Source organism: Mchenga conophoros, linkage group LG14 (genome assembly GCF_057382185.1).
Source record: "Mchenga conophoros isolate Kocher_MC1m ecotype Shallow Benthic linkage group LG14, M_conophoros_male_GT1.1, whole genome shotgun sequence".
NCBI classification, from domain to species: Eukaryota; Metazoa; Chordata; class Actinopteri; order Cichliformes; family Cichlidae; genus Mchenga; species Mchenga conophoros.
Window position 1 is genome coordinate 15,301,112 of NC_140539.1, and position 17,206 is coordinate 15,318,317.

At 41.7% G+C, this 17,206-nt stretch overlaps 1 protein-coding gene across 3 annotated transcripts; it reads right to left on the minus strand.

Annotated features, from left to right (window-relative positions):
* Nucleotides 1-674: 674 nt before the first annotated feature.
* Nucleotides 675-10,007, minus strand: ccnl1a (cyclin L1a). Of its 3 annotated transcripts, none has more exons than XM_085245465.1 (10): nucleotides 9,678-10,007; nucleotides 9,376-9,450; nucleotides 8,841-8,950; nucleotides 6,824-6,944; nucleotides 6,579-6,643; nucleotides 4,250-4,349; nucleotides 4,027-4,131; nucleotides 2,644-2,894; nucleotides 2,434-2,532; nucleotides 675-2,304 (listed from the first exon to the last, which is right to left on the minus strand). In XM_085245465.1, exons 1-10 carry the CDS (start codon nucleotides 9,915-9,917, stop codon nucleotides 1,830-1,832), a joined length of 1,641 nt encoding a protein of 546 aa, XP_085101591.1. In that variant the 5' UTR covers nucleotides 9,918-10,007; the 3' UTR covers nucleotides 675-1,829. The 3 variants fall into 3 exon arrangements, with proteins under 3 accessions (XP_085101591.1, XP_085101592.1, XP_085101593.1); XM_085245466.1 differs by lacking the exon at nucleotides 9,678-10,007 and adding an exon at nucleotides 8,135-8,406 and having other exon boundaries at nucleotides 9,376-9,407; XM_085245467.1 differs by lacking the exon at nucleotides 9,678-10,007 and adding an exon at nucleotides 8,231-8,406 and having other exon boundaries at nucleotides 9,376-9,400.
* Nucleotides 10,008-17,206: the final 7,199 nt, after the last annotated feature.

The window sequence follows — 17,206 nt, forward strand, 5'->3', positions numbered from 1 at the left end:
ACGAATACCTGCACGTTTTACAAATCACCATAATGTGACTGATAACACATGCAGAGAGCTGCTGTCCTAGCAGGAAAAAATGTATTTAAAACCATTAATGGTGACTGAATACCACCTGCTGACTCTCTACAATGACTCATCATTAATCCTGCTTAAAAACAGACCCTAAATAGTTAAACTTTGCTCAATCATGGCAACTATGACAAACATACATAGCAAAACCTTCTGGAATCCCTTTTTGTTTGAGTTTGAAGTATCAGCTGTGGCTACAATTAAACTCGTTTGGCCTTCTTACATTAAATCTCTTAATCAGTGTTTTAGGATATTCAAGTGAGGACACATGGAAAGCTGTATAACACTGAAACTTAAGGCCTACAGCACCCCCTGGCTGCCATAAATGTCACTTTTCCTCCCAGTTTCTTTTTAACCTTCATGTGTACCGTGCCTCCAACTCAAACTAGCAGGATTAAACCGTTTGCATCAGATGTATTCCCAACTGTTTGAGTCCATGCATTTCAGATCATAGCTTCAGTTTACCCTCCGATCAGCTGAGACTTCACTGTCTCCACTTAAGGCAACAATACAAATCAAACAACGGCTCCTGCCACTAGAACCAATGCTTCTTTGTTTTTGTTTTTTACACCAGGCACAAATTCAATAAAGGAGTGTACAGGTCAGTGGCATAGCTCATTTATTACTGAATAAAAATTGGACATGAACACGTGCAGACTAAAAACCAGTGTAACAAAACTGACAACCCTAAAATCTTTTTGCAGCAAGTCTGCACTCCCTGCTGGGAGGTCAAAAAATAAAAAATAAAATAAAAAGTCAAATAGACAGTACTCTTGAAACTGTACAAAATACAGCATCAGCCACATATCTGTTCAATAAAAAAAAAAGAAAACAAAGACTGTGCAAACATTTTGATCTTTCCTGAATGTTTATTTTACATTTATTCTTCAGTACGTCCACTGAGCCATTTGCTTTTATAAATCAAAGCATTCACATTTTGTCAGTGGTCATCATTCCGTCTTTACACTGTAAATAATTTCCCCCCCAAATGTCCATAACATTATATGTAAAACTAAAAAAAAAAAAAGGGGGGGGAACAACAACAAGAGGGGGCTGGGTTGGGTAGGCTAGATGGTTTGTCAGGATATATGGTTGGGTCTGGAGCTGATGTCACACTACAACCTTGCCTTTGCCAGTCTGGGCAAATGTTTAAAGGTAATTGTAGAGCACCTCATGGTGGTGGTCACAGCTGCAGTGTGCATGTAGACGCAAAACCATCAACCACCCAAGATAAATGTCAGCTACAGATCTGCTGCTCTGTAGGAGACTCAAAGCAACCCGATTCCATCAAAGACATTTGTACATGAGACACGTGGTGACATATCTGGCTCCACTGTTTCCACTGAGATGAATCATAATGCTGGGCAGATGTTTTGTGACTTCAACAAAATTTGAAAAATTAAAATCAACTTGTATACGCTGATGGTCTGACGCCAGGTGTGTATGAGAAACCCAGCAAATTCAGAGGAAGGACCCCCTGCTGGTACACAAAATGGCAAATCCAATTAAACGTGTTTTCAGTCACGGCAGCTTCGACAAGGTTTTTGAAAATTTTTGGTCTTCAATAAAGCAAGGTACAAGAATCTTTTCTGTTACATGGATGTTTGGTTAACTTCTGTTTTACCTTCTGCACAAATATTAAATTTAAACATCAATCTGTCAGTCAATGTTCAGAGGGCGCGTCTAATTTGATTTGCATATACTCAAAGTACTCATGTGACCATCAGCCCCAGAGCCTGAGTGGGTCGGTTTGGGTCTCAGCGACGGTGGCGGCTGTGTCCCGAGTGCCCACTACTGCTGTGGTGTTTGCTCTTGTGGCTACGCTCCCTCTCTCTGTCCCTGTCGTAGGATCGGGACCGCTCCCTGTCCCTCCGGTCTCGATGGCCACTTCCTCGGTCATGTTTGTGTTTCTTTGACGACAGATCGAAGGAGCTGCGGTCTCTGTCTCTCTCGCGTTCCCTCTCTCTGTCACGGTCCCTTTCTACTTTGACTGGACTGCGGGACCGCGACCGAGAGTGCGAGCGCTTCCTTTTATGACCGGAGCCTCCACCTCCGCTGTTGCTGTGACGACCGCTGGGCTTGGAGTCGCTATTACTGTGGTGACTGGACTTGGATTTAAGGTGGGGGAGGAGTGGTGACGGCGGATGCCGCTGTGGTGATGGGCTACGGCTGTGAGAGCGAGAATGTGAACGAGAACTGTAGGTCCCTGAGTGGCTGCGTCTGCTGTTGTAACTGCGAAAACAACAGGTGGGAAAAATGGACATGAGAAACAACCAGACTATGAAAATCAGATCTTTTTAAACATTAGGAAGGTAGAGCTACACATTCACACACATTAAAACACAAAACTGTAGAGCTTACTGTCTGCGAAAGGAGCGCGATCTTGACCGCGAACGCGTTCTTGAACGAGAGCGACTTCCACTCCTACTGTTCCTCCCAATCTTTACCTCCTTCCTTAACCTGAAGACAAACATTTTGAACTTGAAAACAGACTATCAGGCAAGTAAGAGATCACAACTATTACCTTGTTACAAATGACGGCAAAATATTGACTTAAAATGCGTTTCTTACCCATTATGTGGACTCTTGTTGACCTGGGTACGGTTGTCTGGTTCCTTTTTAACTGGTTTGACAGTCTGGGGGTTCGGGGACTTCTCTTCCACCTTGACCACAGGGGAGGACGGTTTGGAAGCAGGTGAGAAGCCACCCAGCGTGGACAGTGCAGGAGTACCATCAGGATTCAGACCCTTAGCCTTTATCCTAGCCTCTGCCAAGAACACTTTCCTTCGCTCCACCTCCTTCTCCAGCTGCTCATAGTTAGGCTAAGGGAAGAAAAAAAAAAAGAGCTCTTACTTTCATTCAGGCACCTTCCCCTGAGCCATACAGTGCAGGAGTGTATGCTAGTTTATTTTAACCCTGGATCGATGTAATCTGTCACAATATGTTGACGAGATTGCAGAAAAATGACATCAGCCTTTGAACTAACTCTACTACTCGTGATTTTTTTTCAATTGTTTTTAAGGCCTACCTAAATTGAAAACATTTTTTAACTTCATGTATTTTTTATTTTATTTGAGAATCTCAAGCTCAGTTTTGAACAAATGGAAAATAAACTGACAAATAAAGTTTTGCCTCCACAGCTGCTGGATCAGCCTGCTGAGCTGTACAATTTGGGATTTCATCTGAATTTTTAGACTCTACACTGTCTGAACACAGAAAAGCTCTCAGTTACAGTGAAGCCTCTGCTTGCTTCATGTCCCAGCTCAAGTCTAATGGGTAAGTTGTCTGCTTTAGTCTCCAGTCACATCAAAATGCTTGGCTGATTTCTGCTATAATCACATTTTAAATGCCCAGAAGGAATGTGCGCAGCCTAATGTAACTGTTAGCAGATAAATTGATGGTTTATCAACAATTATGCTACTACATTACAGTGCTATGTGAGCCATTCAGGTAACTGATGATGTCCTGCTTCTGGACTACCAGCATTTAATGAAGAATCAGGAGCATGTCGAGCTCTCTATTTTCCCACTTGTTTGTACATTCCCTCACATGAATCCTGATAGTTTCAGAAATCTCCCTCCAGAAACGTGTTCACATTTGAGAGTCCTGCTCTCGATGATTATTATTCCTTATACTGGAATCATGATTGTTATTCTCTCACTAATAAATTTAAAAACTGGGGGGAAGTAGCCGTAAAAAGCACTGAGGAATTGGAACAGGCCAATCACAGTAGTTGATCCATTGATCCAACATGTGAGTTCAAAGGGTCTGACCAAGACTTGACCCAGTGCTTTTTAAAATCGACTAAAGACGGCCCATGCTTCAGTGTGTTCTAGACATGTTTTATCATTCAGGACTTGAGCGTAATCTATTTAGCAATAGTCACAAAACACACTCATTGTGGATGGATTATAGTTAATGCAAAGCATAGGAAAGCGCTGCACTCATATTTACCTTCTTCCTGGTGTAAAGTTTCAGGGTGGTGATGCAGATATCTTTGATCTCTTCTTCCGTGGCTCCAAACAGCAGGAACCAATGGGGTCTGGTTGGCAGCGGTATCTGAAAAAGAAAGGCAGAGTTATTTATCAAATTGCTCTTATTAGACAAAGACATTTTGATGTGCCAATGTGGGACTATCAACAGGAAAAAGTTTCAGATTTTCACTATTTCCTCTCACCTGCAGTGCTCGGGCAGCAAGGTATATGCAAGCGCAGGCAATCGTCTCAGCTTGAAACCTCACAAACACATCTGTCCTCAGGCTATCGTTCATGTAGTTCCTATGGAGACAAAAGAACGAACAAAAACATAGCATCTTCTCCACACAAAACCTTAAATCCATCTTTCAATATTACACTCATTGACTATAACCCAGTACTGCAGGTTAATAATCTGTAACATTTCTCTACAGTACAAGCTCCTAACCAGGGATTTAACTTTTTTAATTTTCTTTGAACAAGCACAGTTAACTGGACCCCTGGACTGTTGGATTTGACACAGTGCTCAAGTGAGATAAACTCAGGTTTAACTTTGTCCATTTCTCTCTGGGGCATCCATGAGAGCGCATCACATCACAAATAAAGCATGAAGACACGGATGGTGAAAAAATAATTATCTACTGGTAACCTGCCAACTCCACCTCATCTAATTGTGCCCGGAGGCCAACAAGGTTACGCTCTAATGACGATTAAGACAAGGGCACATGCCATACAAGGTGGGGAACATGCAGGCTCGCAGATGTAGAATATTTATCTAAGATGCAGCTGCCACAAATCTGAGGGGAACTGGGTAGCACAGCATGTCATGTAGCATGCAACTGGTGGTTCTTGAAGTCAGTGGTATGCTGATATGCTCAAAGTAAAAACGGATTTTAACATTTATTCAAGGTTCAGCCACAGAACATTTACCACTTTAGGTAAAAACTGTATAATGCAAACTGAAATGACCACAAAGTCCACTTGAGTGAAACTCCCTTCTAGTAAGACTCATTAGAGGTCTTCTCTAGAAGACATCAGGTGATGATTAGCTAAAAACAGATTATGTGTCAGAGGGTTGTCTAGGACAATGAATAAATGAGATTAGACATTGGGAGAGTATTAGGAATGGCATGATGGCCAGGTTGTGAATCAGGCAAGTTACGGGGTAGTGTCACATCTATGTCCTTAAGAAATAGATGTCACAAAGACAAAAACAGAAGTGTGATAACAGAAACATGGTGGTGAGACTCCTTAAAGTACCCAAACACTAATCCCAGAAAGCTCACACAAGAAACCCACCATTAGGGGAAAGAAAGAAAAAAAACTACATCTAACACAGTCAAACTTCCTCTGCATTGCAGTGGCACTGGGATTACCTTGTCAATACCAATTTCCAACCATACATAAAATTTTGGACTGCTCCAGTTAAAAGTTTGCTGCAAATGCTGAAAACCTGCCATTCAGATAAAGTGTCTTCAGTCCAAACTGCCTAGAACAAAACTAGCATGCCAACTCTGCTATAGATAACACATGGATGTTGGATTCTGAGTGCTGCGTGGGTGAGACAGGTCCATGGAGGCAAAACCTGAGAACTCGATCAGCCTGTAAGACAGACACATGTCTGGACACCACGTCAGTTGGGGACAAGACACAATACCTACTGTAAATTAAAAAAAAAAAAAGGGCAGGTAAACTAGTTAAAAAAAGTCTGTTCTGGCTAAGTTTACTTCACTGATAAATGCAAGTAAACGAAAAAAAGTTAGAATATACATCTATCTGTAGCTACTTGGCAAAAATAGTTATTACAGATGAAAACCTTTATAGCAAGACCAAAAAATACAAATCCTTTTGGACACCCAAGAGAAAACAAGACGATGCTGGCTGTTGGGTAAAGTCCCGCCCGCCCCCTTCAGTGAATCTCGGCATTGGGACTGGCTGTCTGGAGAGGGGCAGCCAGCCAATGGGGGGAGCTTCCTGAGGTCATGTGGTTGGAGGAGGCAGAGTTCAGAGGTTCTTTATGTGACTTACCAGCATGGACTACCCTTTAATCAAAGAGTAGAGAGAAAGGACAAAGTTAAACCAAGTCCCCCGGGCACCGCAAATTAAAAAAAAAAAAAAAAAAAGACTTTACAGTAAGCCATGTAAGGGCTGATAAGAGAGTGAGACAAGTAGTAAATTTGTAATAACACAAATTGCTCCATCAGGGAAAAGAAGAAAAAAAAAGTGGAAGGGTTCAAATGGAGTGAGGAAATGTCGTCCTCAGACCTGGGCAAAATGGCTGTTGAATGTTTTTCAAATGCGTGCCTGTAAATTGGTAGGCACTTGAACATTACTTATCTGACAGGTGGTCCACATATGGGTCAGTCCCAAGTTCCTGGCAGATAAATCAAGTGCTCTTCTGAAATTCAACCATTTGAAACTCGTTCAACTTCATCTTTAGCCCAGGTCTGGTAGCACTTCTTGCAGACATGACACAGGTTGCTGCTGTGGGGGGGGGGGGGGGGGGTTGTCTGTGAAAAACTATTAACTTACCAGGCTGTCTGCACCAATGTCTGGTTCTTCTCGCATTCCAGGACTTGAAGATACAGGACAACGATCTGTAATCATACACTGAAGTTAAAAAAATACCCTGCTCAATAGCCCCAGGAGCGTCTCCAAGATCAAACCTGTTCTGTTAAGTAAGAATAATATTTTAACCCTGTCTCCTGTACAGCTGCATTAGCTGCTTATTACATTTAAAATGTTATTACCCAAAAAAAGAAAGAAAAGAAACTCACCTTGTGAGGGTGCTTGACATGCACACAAAATCCAAGCTCCTTCAGGACCCGCCTTTCCGCTTTGATGACTTGATTTTTGGTATTTATGTAGTTCTGATCAAGTATCAATGGACTTGGAGTCCTAGTTTGCAAAGGAATCAAAATAAAATATTGGTTCCCTCTTGCATTTAAAAGAAAAAAAACAAAACAAAACAAAATTTAAAAAAGAAAAAAAGACAGTGCCCTTCTGAATTCCTGCGCCCCTTCGTTTTTCCCATTTCAACCAACTCAAAGCAACAGTTAACTGTTTGCATGCCTGACAGTTTGCTGGGGTTTGTGGACTCCTGTGGTTCCAGTGAAAGCTTGTGAGATTCAAAGACAGCCCTCAACCCAAAAAACACACCCTGTGCCACAGCCTTAACAGAAATATCAACTTGGTGCTAACATTACGATTTCACAACAGACGTTTTGAACCTCAATCTTAACGCCAATTTAAAATAAAAATGGAAAGCCGCCATTACTGTACTCCATCACAACTCATTCTCATCTATATTCTTATACTGTATGTCAGTATACTGCAAATTAATTGACCAAAACCACTGTCTGGATGCAGGCAATCCAGACTTTGAAGGAAAACATTCAGAGCAGAGATTTTTTGAGTCAAGTTACGCTTCACTGACCCCCAAAACATTCCACTGATGAAGACAAACTCGTGGAAAGAAAATCCACAAAAAACAAACAAACAAACAAACAAAAAAACACGAACGAACAAAGCTGATACACCAACGTCTGCTCAAGTTGCCTGTCATCGTGCCCACAAGATGGAATTAAAATCTGGAATGGAATTAAACCACAATGATTTGTGAGAGTCATTCATTATATAGCACGACCCCTGACAAACCAGTAAACTTCAATATAAAGTTCCGAGTCTGCAATTCTAATGTCTGAAATATATTCTAATGTGAATGTTACACTACAAACCACATGCATGGAAAAAAAGCGAAAACAAAAATAACCTCTGACTAAAGACAATACAACAAGCACAAATCCCAACCTAACATTACACCTCTTTTATATATACCTCACAGCTACACTTAAGAAATGCAATATCAAATTAACAGCATATAATGGCAAACTGTTGAAGCTAGAGAACATGCACTGACCCTCACAAAACCGACAGACTCACAGTAACCAACTAATCATTCTAATTCTAACATACAAGATGATACTTCTTTAAAAGCCATGTTTGCAGCTGGTGGTGGATGGGGTGTTGCTCTTTAAGCACAATTAAAATGCATGGTGAGGAGCAGTCAGAGAAGAAAACTACATTACCCAAGGGTCCGCAGAATGACGGACAGATACCCAAAGCTTAAGACTGAACCACAGGAGTCCTCAAGGCGCCCCGGGGGCCAAGGACCTTCGGCCAACCTGTCATCCCCGATCCCAGTGCCCCGCGGTGGCTCAGACCACGGGAGTCTCCCGCAGGAGGGGGTGGGGTGGGCCTGGGGGAGGAGGGAGACCCCCCTCGCATCATGGTTCATGCCGACAGCTTCATCTTACGTACCATTCCACATCACCCAGGCTTTGGTAAATGTAGCTGGTCGCTGTTAGTTGGTTGCAAGGGAAAAAAGAAGTCAAGTTAATGCCAAAATCTGTAATATTGACATCAACAGATTTGTATGAAGACACAGGTACAGCTGCTTTGTCTGTGACTGTGTCTTACAAATAATAGACTTGAATTTTTGAAGCCAGTTGTTTGAGGCATTAATTTCAGTGCAATGTCAAACTGATGTTAAATGTAGACAATTACACTGCAAAACTACCAGTGAAGCGGAAACTGAAAAGTTTTAAAATGGTTTAGAGTACATGGATAAACAAAAGGGCACTTTCACAGCAAAAACACAGATCAGCATCAAACATTACATAATACAAAAATAAGAAAACAAAAACAGGAAAAAAAACATTGCAATGCAGCATTTTTTACATGTTAAATAATTATTTTCAAGAGGAGAACATTGGATTCATTTGGAGTGCTTACTTTTTTCCTCTGAGCTGCTTCAGGTGATGGAAAACATTAATGACATCTCGTATTCGCCGTGGTGCTTCTTCTATCTTGGAGGCCAAGTTGATGCAAGCCATGGCAACAATCTGGAAAATAAAATGATAAGCAAACAGGAATGTTTACTACAGAAAACTGAGCTCAAGTGATCAGAACACAAACACGAGACAAAAAAAAGAGGCAACAATATAAACCCTATCCTGTTTTGTTGTGGGGGGTGATGTGTACTCTTTACATACCTATCAATCCACTCTACAAACGTAATGATGTACTGAAACCAATGCTGACACTACAATAGTGCAAGTGTTTTAATGCAGTGCTATTGTGTACTTCGAGTCTGTGCTCAGTTTCACACTCATAGGAGATCTCACTTCATCGTTGAGTTCTTTAACTGGTGGAGTTAGACTCGACAATATGGCTGCCACTAACGTAGGTACAACGTTATGCAATGCTATGCTAACAATACCGGCCGACAGCGGCCCGGCAACACTCCGGAAACTCTTAACACACTTACCTCGAAACTGTGCTTGACGAAGGACTTGGAGTAGAAAAAACGATGGAAAAGTACTTGAGCTGTTGCCATTGCGACCTGTCGAACGGGGGCGAAAAAAAAGAGCATAATTGTACATCGTCTTGTGTAAACTGGCCTAACCTTGCACAATGGATCGCCGCCATTTTAATTCCACCACGCCAACGTCAAGAGCTAACATTTAGCACACTGCTGACAACTAGGCCGCAGAAACTACAAGCCACATCAACTTTCGCCTATTATTATTAAACACCCAACACTAATGCACTGCAGTCAAGAGCGCTTACCTGTGGCAACCGGAGGAGAATACCCGCTGACTGAATCAGCTCACAGCCAAGAATACGAAGATCGGCCTCTGTGTTCAGGTCGAGGCCGTCGAACATCGACGGCGTCGTTGAGAGCCTTTCCTCCGGTACAAGCGAGTTGTCGATTGTAAGGTACACTTCTGAGTAAAATTTGTCGCCAATGAGAATCCCATCATTGTTAGTGGAGGCATTGGAAGATACAGAGAGAGGACCTGCTGCCATCTTCACCTGAAAAACAACGTTTAGCAGCTACAGCGAACACAGCCTCCACACGGTAACAGCGGAGCAGGGTGACTGGCGAAGTGCGTGACGTCAACATGCTGTTCGATGGAAACGCTGTGTACATCCGCGGTGGTAAATAGTCTCGCAACGCTGACTCGTTAAATTTTACAAGTGCACGTAACCTGAATGTATTTAAATATTCTAAATATAAGTTACAAATATTTTAATAATAAGCAAAACATTTCACCTGGTATATAATGTTTCATTGCTTTCCGTTTTAAACTAGTCAACTCTTTGCTTCAATTTCACCTTAAAAATCCTGTGTCAAAATACTTCAGATAAACACCATAAACAATTTAATCCCGAAAACAAAATGTACTTGACGCATGAATCAAATCAGTTTTATTACTGGCACTACATTAACATTCACTGTAGCACTACTAGTGACAGTTTTCTACGTATTACTCAATAAACGTCACTGCCGGTAATGCCTGCTACATTTCCGACGTCACCCAAAGGCAGCAGAAGAGAACACATCGCCACTGGTCGCCACCAACGGTTTCTGTGATGTGATTTACGGGAAAGTCCGGACTTGTCACTATTACCGCTAGAACATATCCATCCGCCAATTTAAAATAAAGGAAGAAAATATTAGTGAAATGTATTTTTAAAAGACCCGTTTAAATATTTCGTTTAATAAATAAGTAACTGTTTGTATGGACTAGTCACAGACTACGGGTGTTGTTATATTTCATCTTCAAAAAACTAAAAAATTAGGTAGAATGAATTGTGATAACTGTTAAACTTAATTTTAAGACATGCCTGGAGAGCAGTTTTGACTTTGCGATTCTGTTTGCAGGTTTTATATCCATTAAAGTAAGATACAATTTCAAAATAAATCCTCAAAAATTGACCAGAAGTGTTACCAAGATTGCTGTGAAGTGGCACTTACTTACAGAATGTCTTTGATCATGTCAAAGATGGCAACAACACAGTATTTAATGCAGGGAACACTTTGTTCAGTGACAGCTCAGCTCACAGGATTTTATTGCCTGAAGCCTTGTAGTTACCAAAAGCAGTCAGCAGAGGAAAGTAGAGACCCACCAGTTGCTACAAGAGAAGCTCTGTGGCTCCTGGGGTCATTCAGTTTGTTCTGTGAGGACTTGCATGCTCATCATGCTCATCTTGTCCCCTTTCTCCTTCAACAAACCCACAGGCACTACAGTTAACTGATGACCAGAGTAAATGTCATAAAATGTTTAATCTTTACTCACAAATATGTCTTTGCTGGTTTACCTGTGGTTCTCTGCCAGTATATGACACAGAGACTTTCAATGTAGCTTTTTTTTTTTTTTTTTTTTTACATTTTTTATTCCTGTAGGAGTTTTATTGATCTTTCATTCCAAATGAGCAAAACATTGTGTTCACTTGCTTGAAGTGTGTAGTAGCTGTTTTTAGTTTGTACTGTTAGTTTTTGAGGTTGTAATCATCGTGGTGCCGTCTTGTCCAGGCTGTCAGACTGTTTAATGTGAGCATTTGATGGAAATAAAACTACTACTTGTCTAATCTACCAAAAGTTAGTCAACTTAGTCAACAATAAACGGAGTAAATATAAAGTGCAGTTCTTAATCAATGATTTGTTTTAGTAAGCTGGGGGGGGAAGCCATTAAAACCTACCTTGCCCTGTGTGAAAAGCTCCCTGCTCCCTCTTGTTAAATCATCATGGATTAACTGTAATTAAACAAGTTTTTTTTTTTTTTTAGAAAACTGAGTTAAATTTCCTGAGCCACACCCAGGCCTGATAACTGCCAGACCTGTTGAATCAAGAAATCACTTAACCTGTCTGACAATGTGAAGCAGGCTAAAAGAGAAATGCATCGTGCCATGATCTAAACAAGTTCAAGAACAGCTGAAACACAAAATCATTGACATCTATCAGTATGAAAAGGGATACATAGCTATTTCTAAGCCTTATCCAAAAATGGAGAAAGACTGGAACAGTGGCAGACCTTCCCAGGAGTGGCCACCCTACCAAAATTATTCCAAAAGGGCATCAACTCATCCAGGAGGTCACAAAAGAACTCAGAGCAATATCTAAAGACCCGTAGGCCTCACTTGTTACAGTTAAATGGTAAATGGCCTGCATTTGTATAGCGCTTTACTTAGTCCCTAAGGACCCCAAAGTGCTTACACTACATTCAGTCATTCACCCATTCACGCACACATTCACACACTGGTGATGGCAAGCTACATTGTAGCCACAGCCACCCTGGGGCGCACTGGTTAAAGTCAGAGTTCATGAATGACAATAAGAAAGATCCATCCATCAGTTTTCTTCTGCTTATTCAGGCCAGGTGGTGGGAGCAACAGCCTAAGCAGAGAAGCTCAGACCTTCCTCTCCCTACCCACCTCAGGGTTATCCAGGGGAACACCAAGGCGTCCCCAGGCCAGCCAAGAGATATAATCTCTTCAGTTGTGCTGGGTCTGCTCCGGGGCATTGTTCTGATGGGACATGCTGGGAACACCTCACCCAGAAGGCTCCCAGGAGGTACCCCTGTCAGATGCCCGAACCACCTGAACTGGCTCCTTTTGATGTTAAGGAATATTGGCTAGGGATGGGAATTGATAAGAACTTAGCCATTCTGATTCTATGATACATTTTACTTATTGATTCAATTCCTTATCAGTTCTCTTAGCGATTCTTATTGGGTTCTCATTAGCTCCGCTCTGAGAGTTACCACCATTACTAAGCACCACATTACATTTATGCAAATTAATTGTATGTTGTGTGGTCTAATGTTGTGATCAGTGTTGAGTCATTACTCAAAAAGGTAATGTATTACACACATTAGACATAACACATTTATTAGAAGTAATGCAGTACATTACTTAATTACTCCAAGGAGAAAATCATTCATTATACCACCCATTACATTACTTTCATCTTACTCTCTAAAATGACCTGAAACACACTGTATCAAAATTATTACTTAACAATCGAACACTTGAGGCTACAATCCCAAACACCAACACAAATCCCTATCCTAATGAGGACACATCTTTCTCTTAGCATTTGGGTATGAACACAAACAACACAAAACAAAGATGAAATTCAGCACAAATACACTTCAAAGTGATGGCAACAGTTATTCTACTGTAGAAACACGACCAGGTAGGCTGCAACCTGACTGCTCATCCGCTTGTTACCGATGAAGTTCAGCAGCAGCTGGCCTCACCACAGCTCACAAATGACAAGGAGCCAGGCTTGGAGAGGGTGCCTGAGGTCAAGTGCCTGGTGACTGGGCCTTAGGCCACGGGGCCGTGCTGGTTATAGCCCAAAGAAGGGACATGGACTCACATTCCTGTAGGCCCACCACCTGCAGGGGGCACCATAGGGGTCAGGTGCAATGTGTGCCAGGCGGTGACCAAGGGTGGAGATCCCGATACCCAGCTAACGAGAATAAGAAAGACACTGGGCAAAAACAACACCCATAGAAAAATTCTTTGTCAAAAAATATCTTGATGATCCCCAAGACTTTTGGGAAAATATTCTGTGGACTGACGAGACAAAAGCTAAAGTTTTTGGATGGTTTGAGTCCTGTTACATCTGACGTAGAACTAACACAGCATTTCATGACATACATGACAGACAGGCAAACATGGTGGTGGTGGTGTGATGTCTGAGGCTGCTTTGTTGCTTGCCATAATTACTGGAACCATGGATACTGCAAAGAAGAGTGGGCCAAAATTCCTCCACAGCCTCATAAAAGACTCATTGTCCATTATCACAAACGCTTGACGGCAGTTCTTGCTGCCAAGGGTGGCGCAACCAGTCAGTAGGTTTAGGGAGTAATTACATTTTCACACAGGGCACCTATACCAGGTAACAGGTTACATGTTCAACTCAGAGGGAAAAAAATGCAAACGTTAGCTGAACTGACAAGGAAATTATCACCCAGGCTTAAAGTTTGATCCATCCACGGTATCACAACCTGTCTGCGGGTCTGTGAAGCATCCATGGGACACCACATGAAGTGACAGACTGAGGTCTCTCACCCCCCACCCTCCCACTCCCAACACCTACAACTAGCACCTCCGGCCCCCAGCGCTTACGCAGTTGCCACCATGACAAGAATACAAGCATTCTTTCTCTGGTTGCCTTGGTGACACTAATTATGGGGTGTGGGAGGGCTCACGGGGCATCCGAATTCCGAAACGACCATATCGACGTAGGACAAAGGCGTTCAGGGACACCCAGTGACGAACAAGGGCTTAGTTATACACACACGCCACTCCCTGGAGCGTGTGTGTGTTTACGAGGAACTTGCACAGATTCCCCAGAGACACGTGTGCATGCCTGCCCTGCTATGATAATTACCTTGAGGAGATCACACTCCCAGTGTGTGTGTGTGTGACATAAGTGAGTGTATGTACAAATGTTTGTGTGTATGGACAAATCTGAGAGTTTAAGAGCGTCGTTTGTGCCAACTTCATGCTGTGGGCCTGCATCGAGATCTAGAAGGAGTTTCAAGGAGTCATATCAGTGATGTTACAAGAAGGACTTCAGTTGTATCTACTCAGACCATCTTTTTTTCACACACACATGCCCCGTGGGTCGTTTTCAAACACACACACCAGGAAGGACACCAGGTCAAGGGCTACAAAGCAAGGGCAAGAGCAAAGAAATAGTCCCCAGTATGAGAACAGAGGGGACTAGAAGAGAGAGAGCTGACTGGATCAAAAATAAAGTGAAGAAAGAATTGCTTTTGAGCATCAGGGTCACAAGGGTTGAATACCAAAAGAAGGCCAAAGCGATTAAGAGTATTGACATGGAGGCAGATTTATGTGTGTGTGTGTGTGTGTGTGTGTGTGTATATGTGTGTATGTCAGAGGTACAGGGAGAGCGAGAGAGATGGGTGTTTGTGTTGAGGGTGAAAGGAAGAGAGAAACTGTGTGCAGTCACAGCAGATAGCGTGAGTGTGGCAGTTACAGACGAGGGGTGGGGAGACCATTTTAACATCTCTAAAAAAAGGGGTTAGCTCCTCATATAGTCAGCAGATATGCCGGTCATGAAGGTAAGATGCATAACAAAGATAAAACAAAGGTCAAAAGTCAGAATTTGAGCAGCACATGTTTGGAACAGATGCCTTTCATGGTGGACATTTTGTCTCTGCAAAGCAGGAAAACCACAGTGCAAGTAATAACGATAATGATGGCTCTATTTTATTCAGTGCCACAGGAAATCACTATCACAGAGGCAGCGTGTACTGTGTACTACCAGCCTTTATTTGACGTTATTAAATCCAACGTTATTTTTTCTGTTTTGGCAAATGAAAATGTACACCGTGAAATGGGCTCACGGGGTTTGGTAACCAAACCTCCATACACTTGAGAAAATGACCCTTGATTTATTGTAAATCACCTAGTAGTTTTCTGTCATATACTAAACAGATTTCTAATCATATTGTTTGTCACGATTAGCTAGCCTCAAGCGGCAGTGAATACGGCCAAAAAACCAGCGACTCCAAAAACATCTCAGGCTACACGCACAGGTGCACAGGTGTTTTTTCAAACTGACATTTCACATCCACATAAGCACTATTTTTAAATCTCTGTCTGCATCAAAATGCAAAAAAACAATCTTATGTGCGGTCAAGAGCAGCAGGTAGTTATGTAGCTTTAATTAGAAATGATGGCCAATCAGAAGCCTAATATATCATATATACTGACACAAGAATAGGTTTGGTCTACATAGAAAACCCCCTTTATTTCTATCAGAGCCCCTGAGTAAGTCAGAGTTGTGTCGGGTCATGTAGCCCTCAAATAGTAGTGATGTGCGTATCGATCCTGAAATATCGATTCCTCCAATACCAATCATTTATGTTCTAGAATCAATTCTCACATTAAAATATTGATATTTTAGTAATTTAGAGTAAATTTGTAGTTTATCATTAACAGGAACACAGTGGAAAGAAACGATAACATTCGGATTGTCTACATTCAAAGGAACTACTTCCTCTTCCGCCTTTCATAGTCATGTGCGAAATACGGCTGTATAAATGTCTCGCAGCCCCTTGGCGTGCGCACTCACAAATCTAAAATATAACCGGGCGCTGGCATAAACTCTTCTGTTTAATCATTTTCTGTTTGACGTTTATTCAGCTGTGTGAAAACCCCGGAGGAACCCTCCCGAGGGATTAATAAAGTTAAATTTAATTGAATCTAATCTAATAACTTTAATCTCAGTTATCAAAGTGACTTATATATCATGTTTAACCCGAGTAGCGAAAGACCGCGGGGGTTTGAAGACGATGTGTCGGTCGGCTCAGATATTTGAAGTTTACACAGCTACATTCTCACCTGAAAATATGTTAAAAGTTTTTTTGCGACCCAGAAAGAGAAATGAGAGTAATATTAAAACTAAGTCACTGCCGCCATTGTTGGAAACTGGAATTGGCTGGGCCGCGCTATGAATTCTGCGATATGGTTTTTCAATTTTGTTGTCCGGGTGGAAAATTGGGAGAAATTCGGGAGAATGGTGGCTAAGGGAGATTTTCGGGAGGGGCACTGAAATTCGGTATTCTCCCGGAAAAATCGGGAGGGTTGGCATGTATGGTTGTGGCAACATCACTAACCTTGTCAAACACCTCAGAGAAAATCATATCACAGAATATGACGAGCGTATGTTGAGTAGGGATGGGTATCGAAAACCGGTTCGACCTGTTTCAATTCCTCGGAATTGTTTGCCAATTTTGCAAATGATTGTAAGGCCATGTTACTCCTAAATTTCTATCTTGTTCAAAGAGAAGATATAAAACAAAGTTCTAAGCTAATCGACCTTAGTGTTCTCTTTAAAAAAAAAAAAAAAAAAAAGAATCGATAAGAGAATCGATAAAGAATCAAATCGTTAAACAGAATTGAAAATGGAATCGGAATCATGAAAATCTTATCAATACCCATCCCTAATGTTGAGGCTGAAGAGGAGGACAGGGACAGGTGCTGCTAGGGCGAGACAGACGTCTTTCACGGAGTCCTTTAGTGCAGCAGGCAGGCAAGGTGTTCAAATAGCGCACAACTTCAGTTTTTTTTATTTCTATATGATGAACTCTGCATTATTAAGTGATAAGAACAAGTAATCTGATGTCCTGTAATCATTATGATGCTATAATTTGAGATACAATAAATACAATAAGTTTTTGTACAAAGTATCGGTATCGGATCAGTATCGTCGATACCACCCTGAATATTACTTGGTATCGGACCGGAAAGAAAATCTGTGGTACCGCACA

What these genes read in the sequence shown, in the direction of transcription:
- ccnl1a (XM_085245465.1), bottom strand. Translation starts at nt 9,917, where the DNA reads ATGGCAGCAGGTCCTCTCTCTGTATCTTCCAATGCCTCCACTAACAAT. An exon ending in ACATTGGTGCAGACAGCCTG is followed by an intron (nt 4,350 to 6,578) that starts GTAAGTTAATAG and finishes TTGTCTCCATAG; the next exon opens with GAACTACATGAACGATAGCC. An exon ending in AACAAGAGTCCACATAATGG is followed by an intron (nt 2,533 to 2,643) that starts GTAAGAAACGCA and finishes GTTTGTCTTCAG; the next exon opens with GTTAAGGAAGGAGGTAAAGA.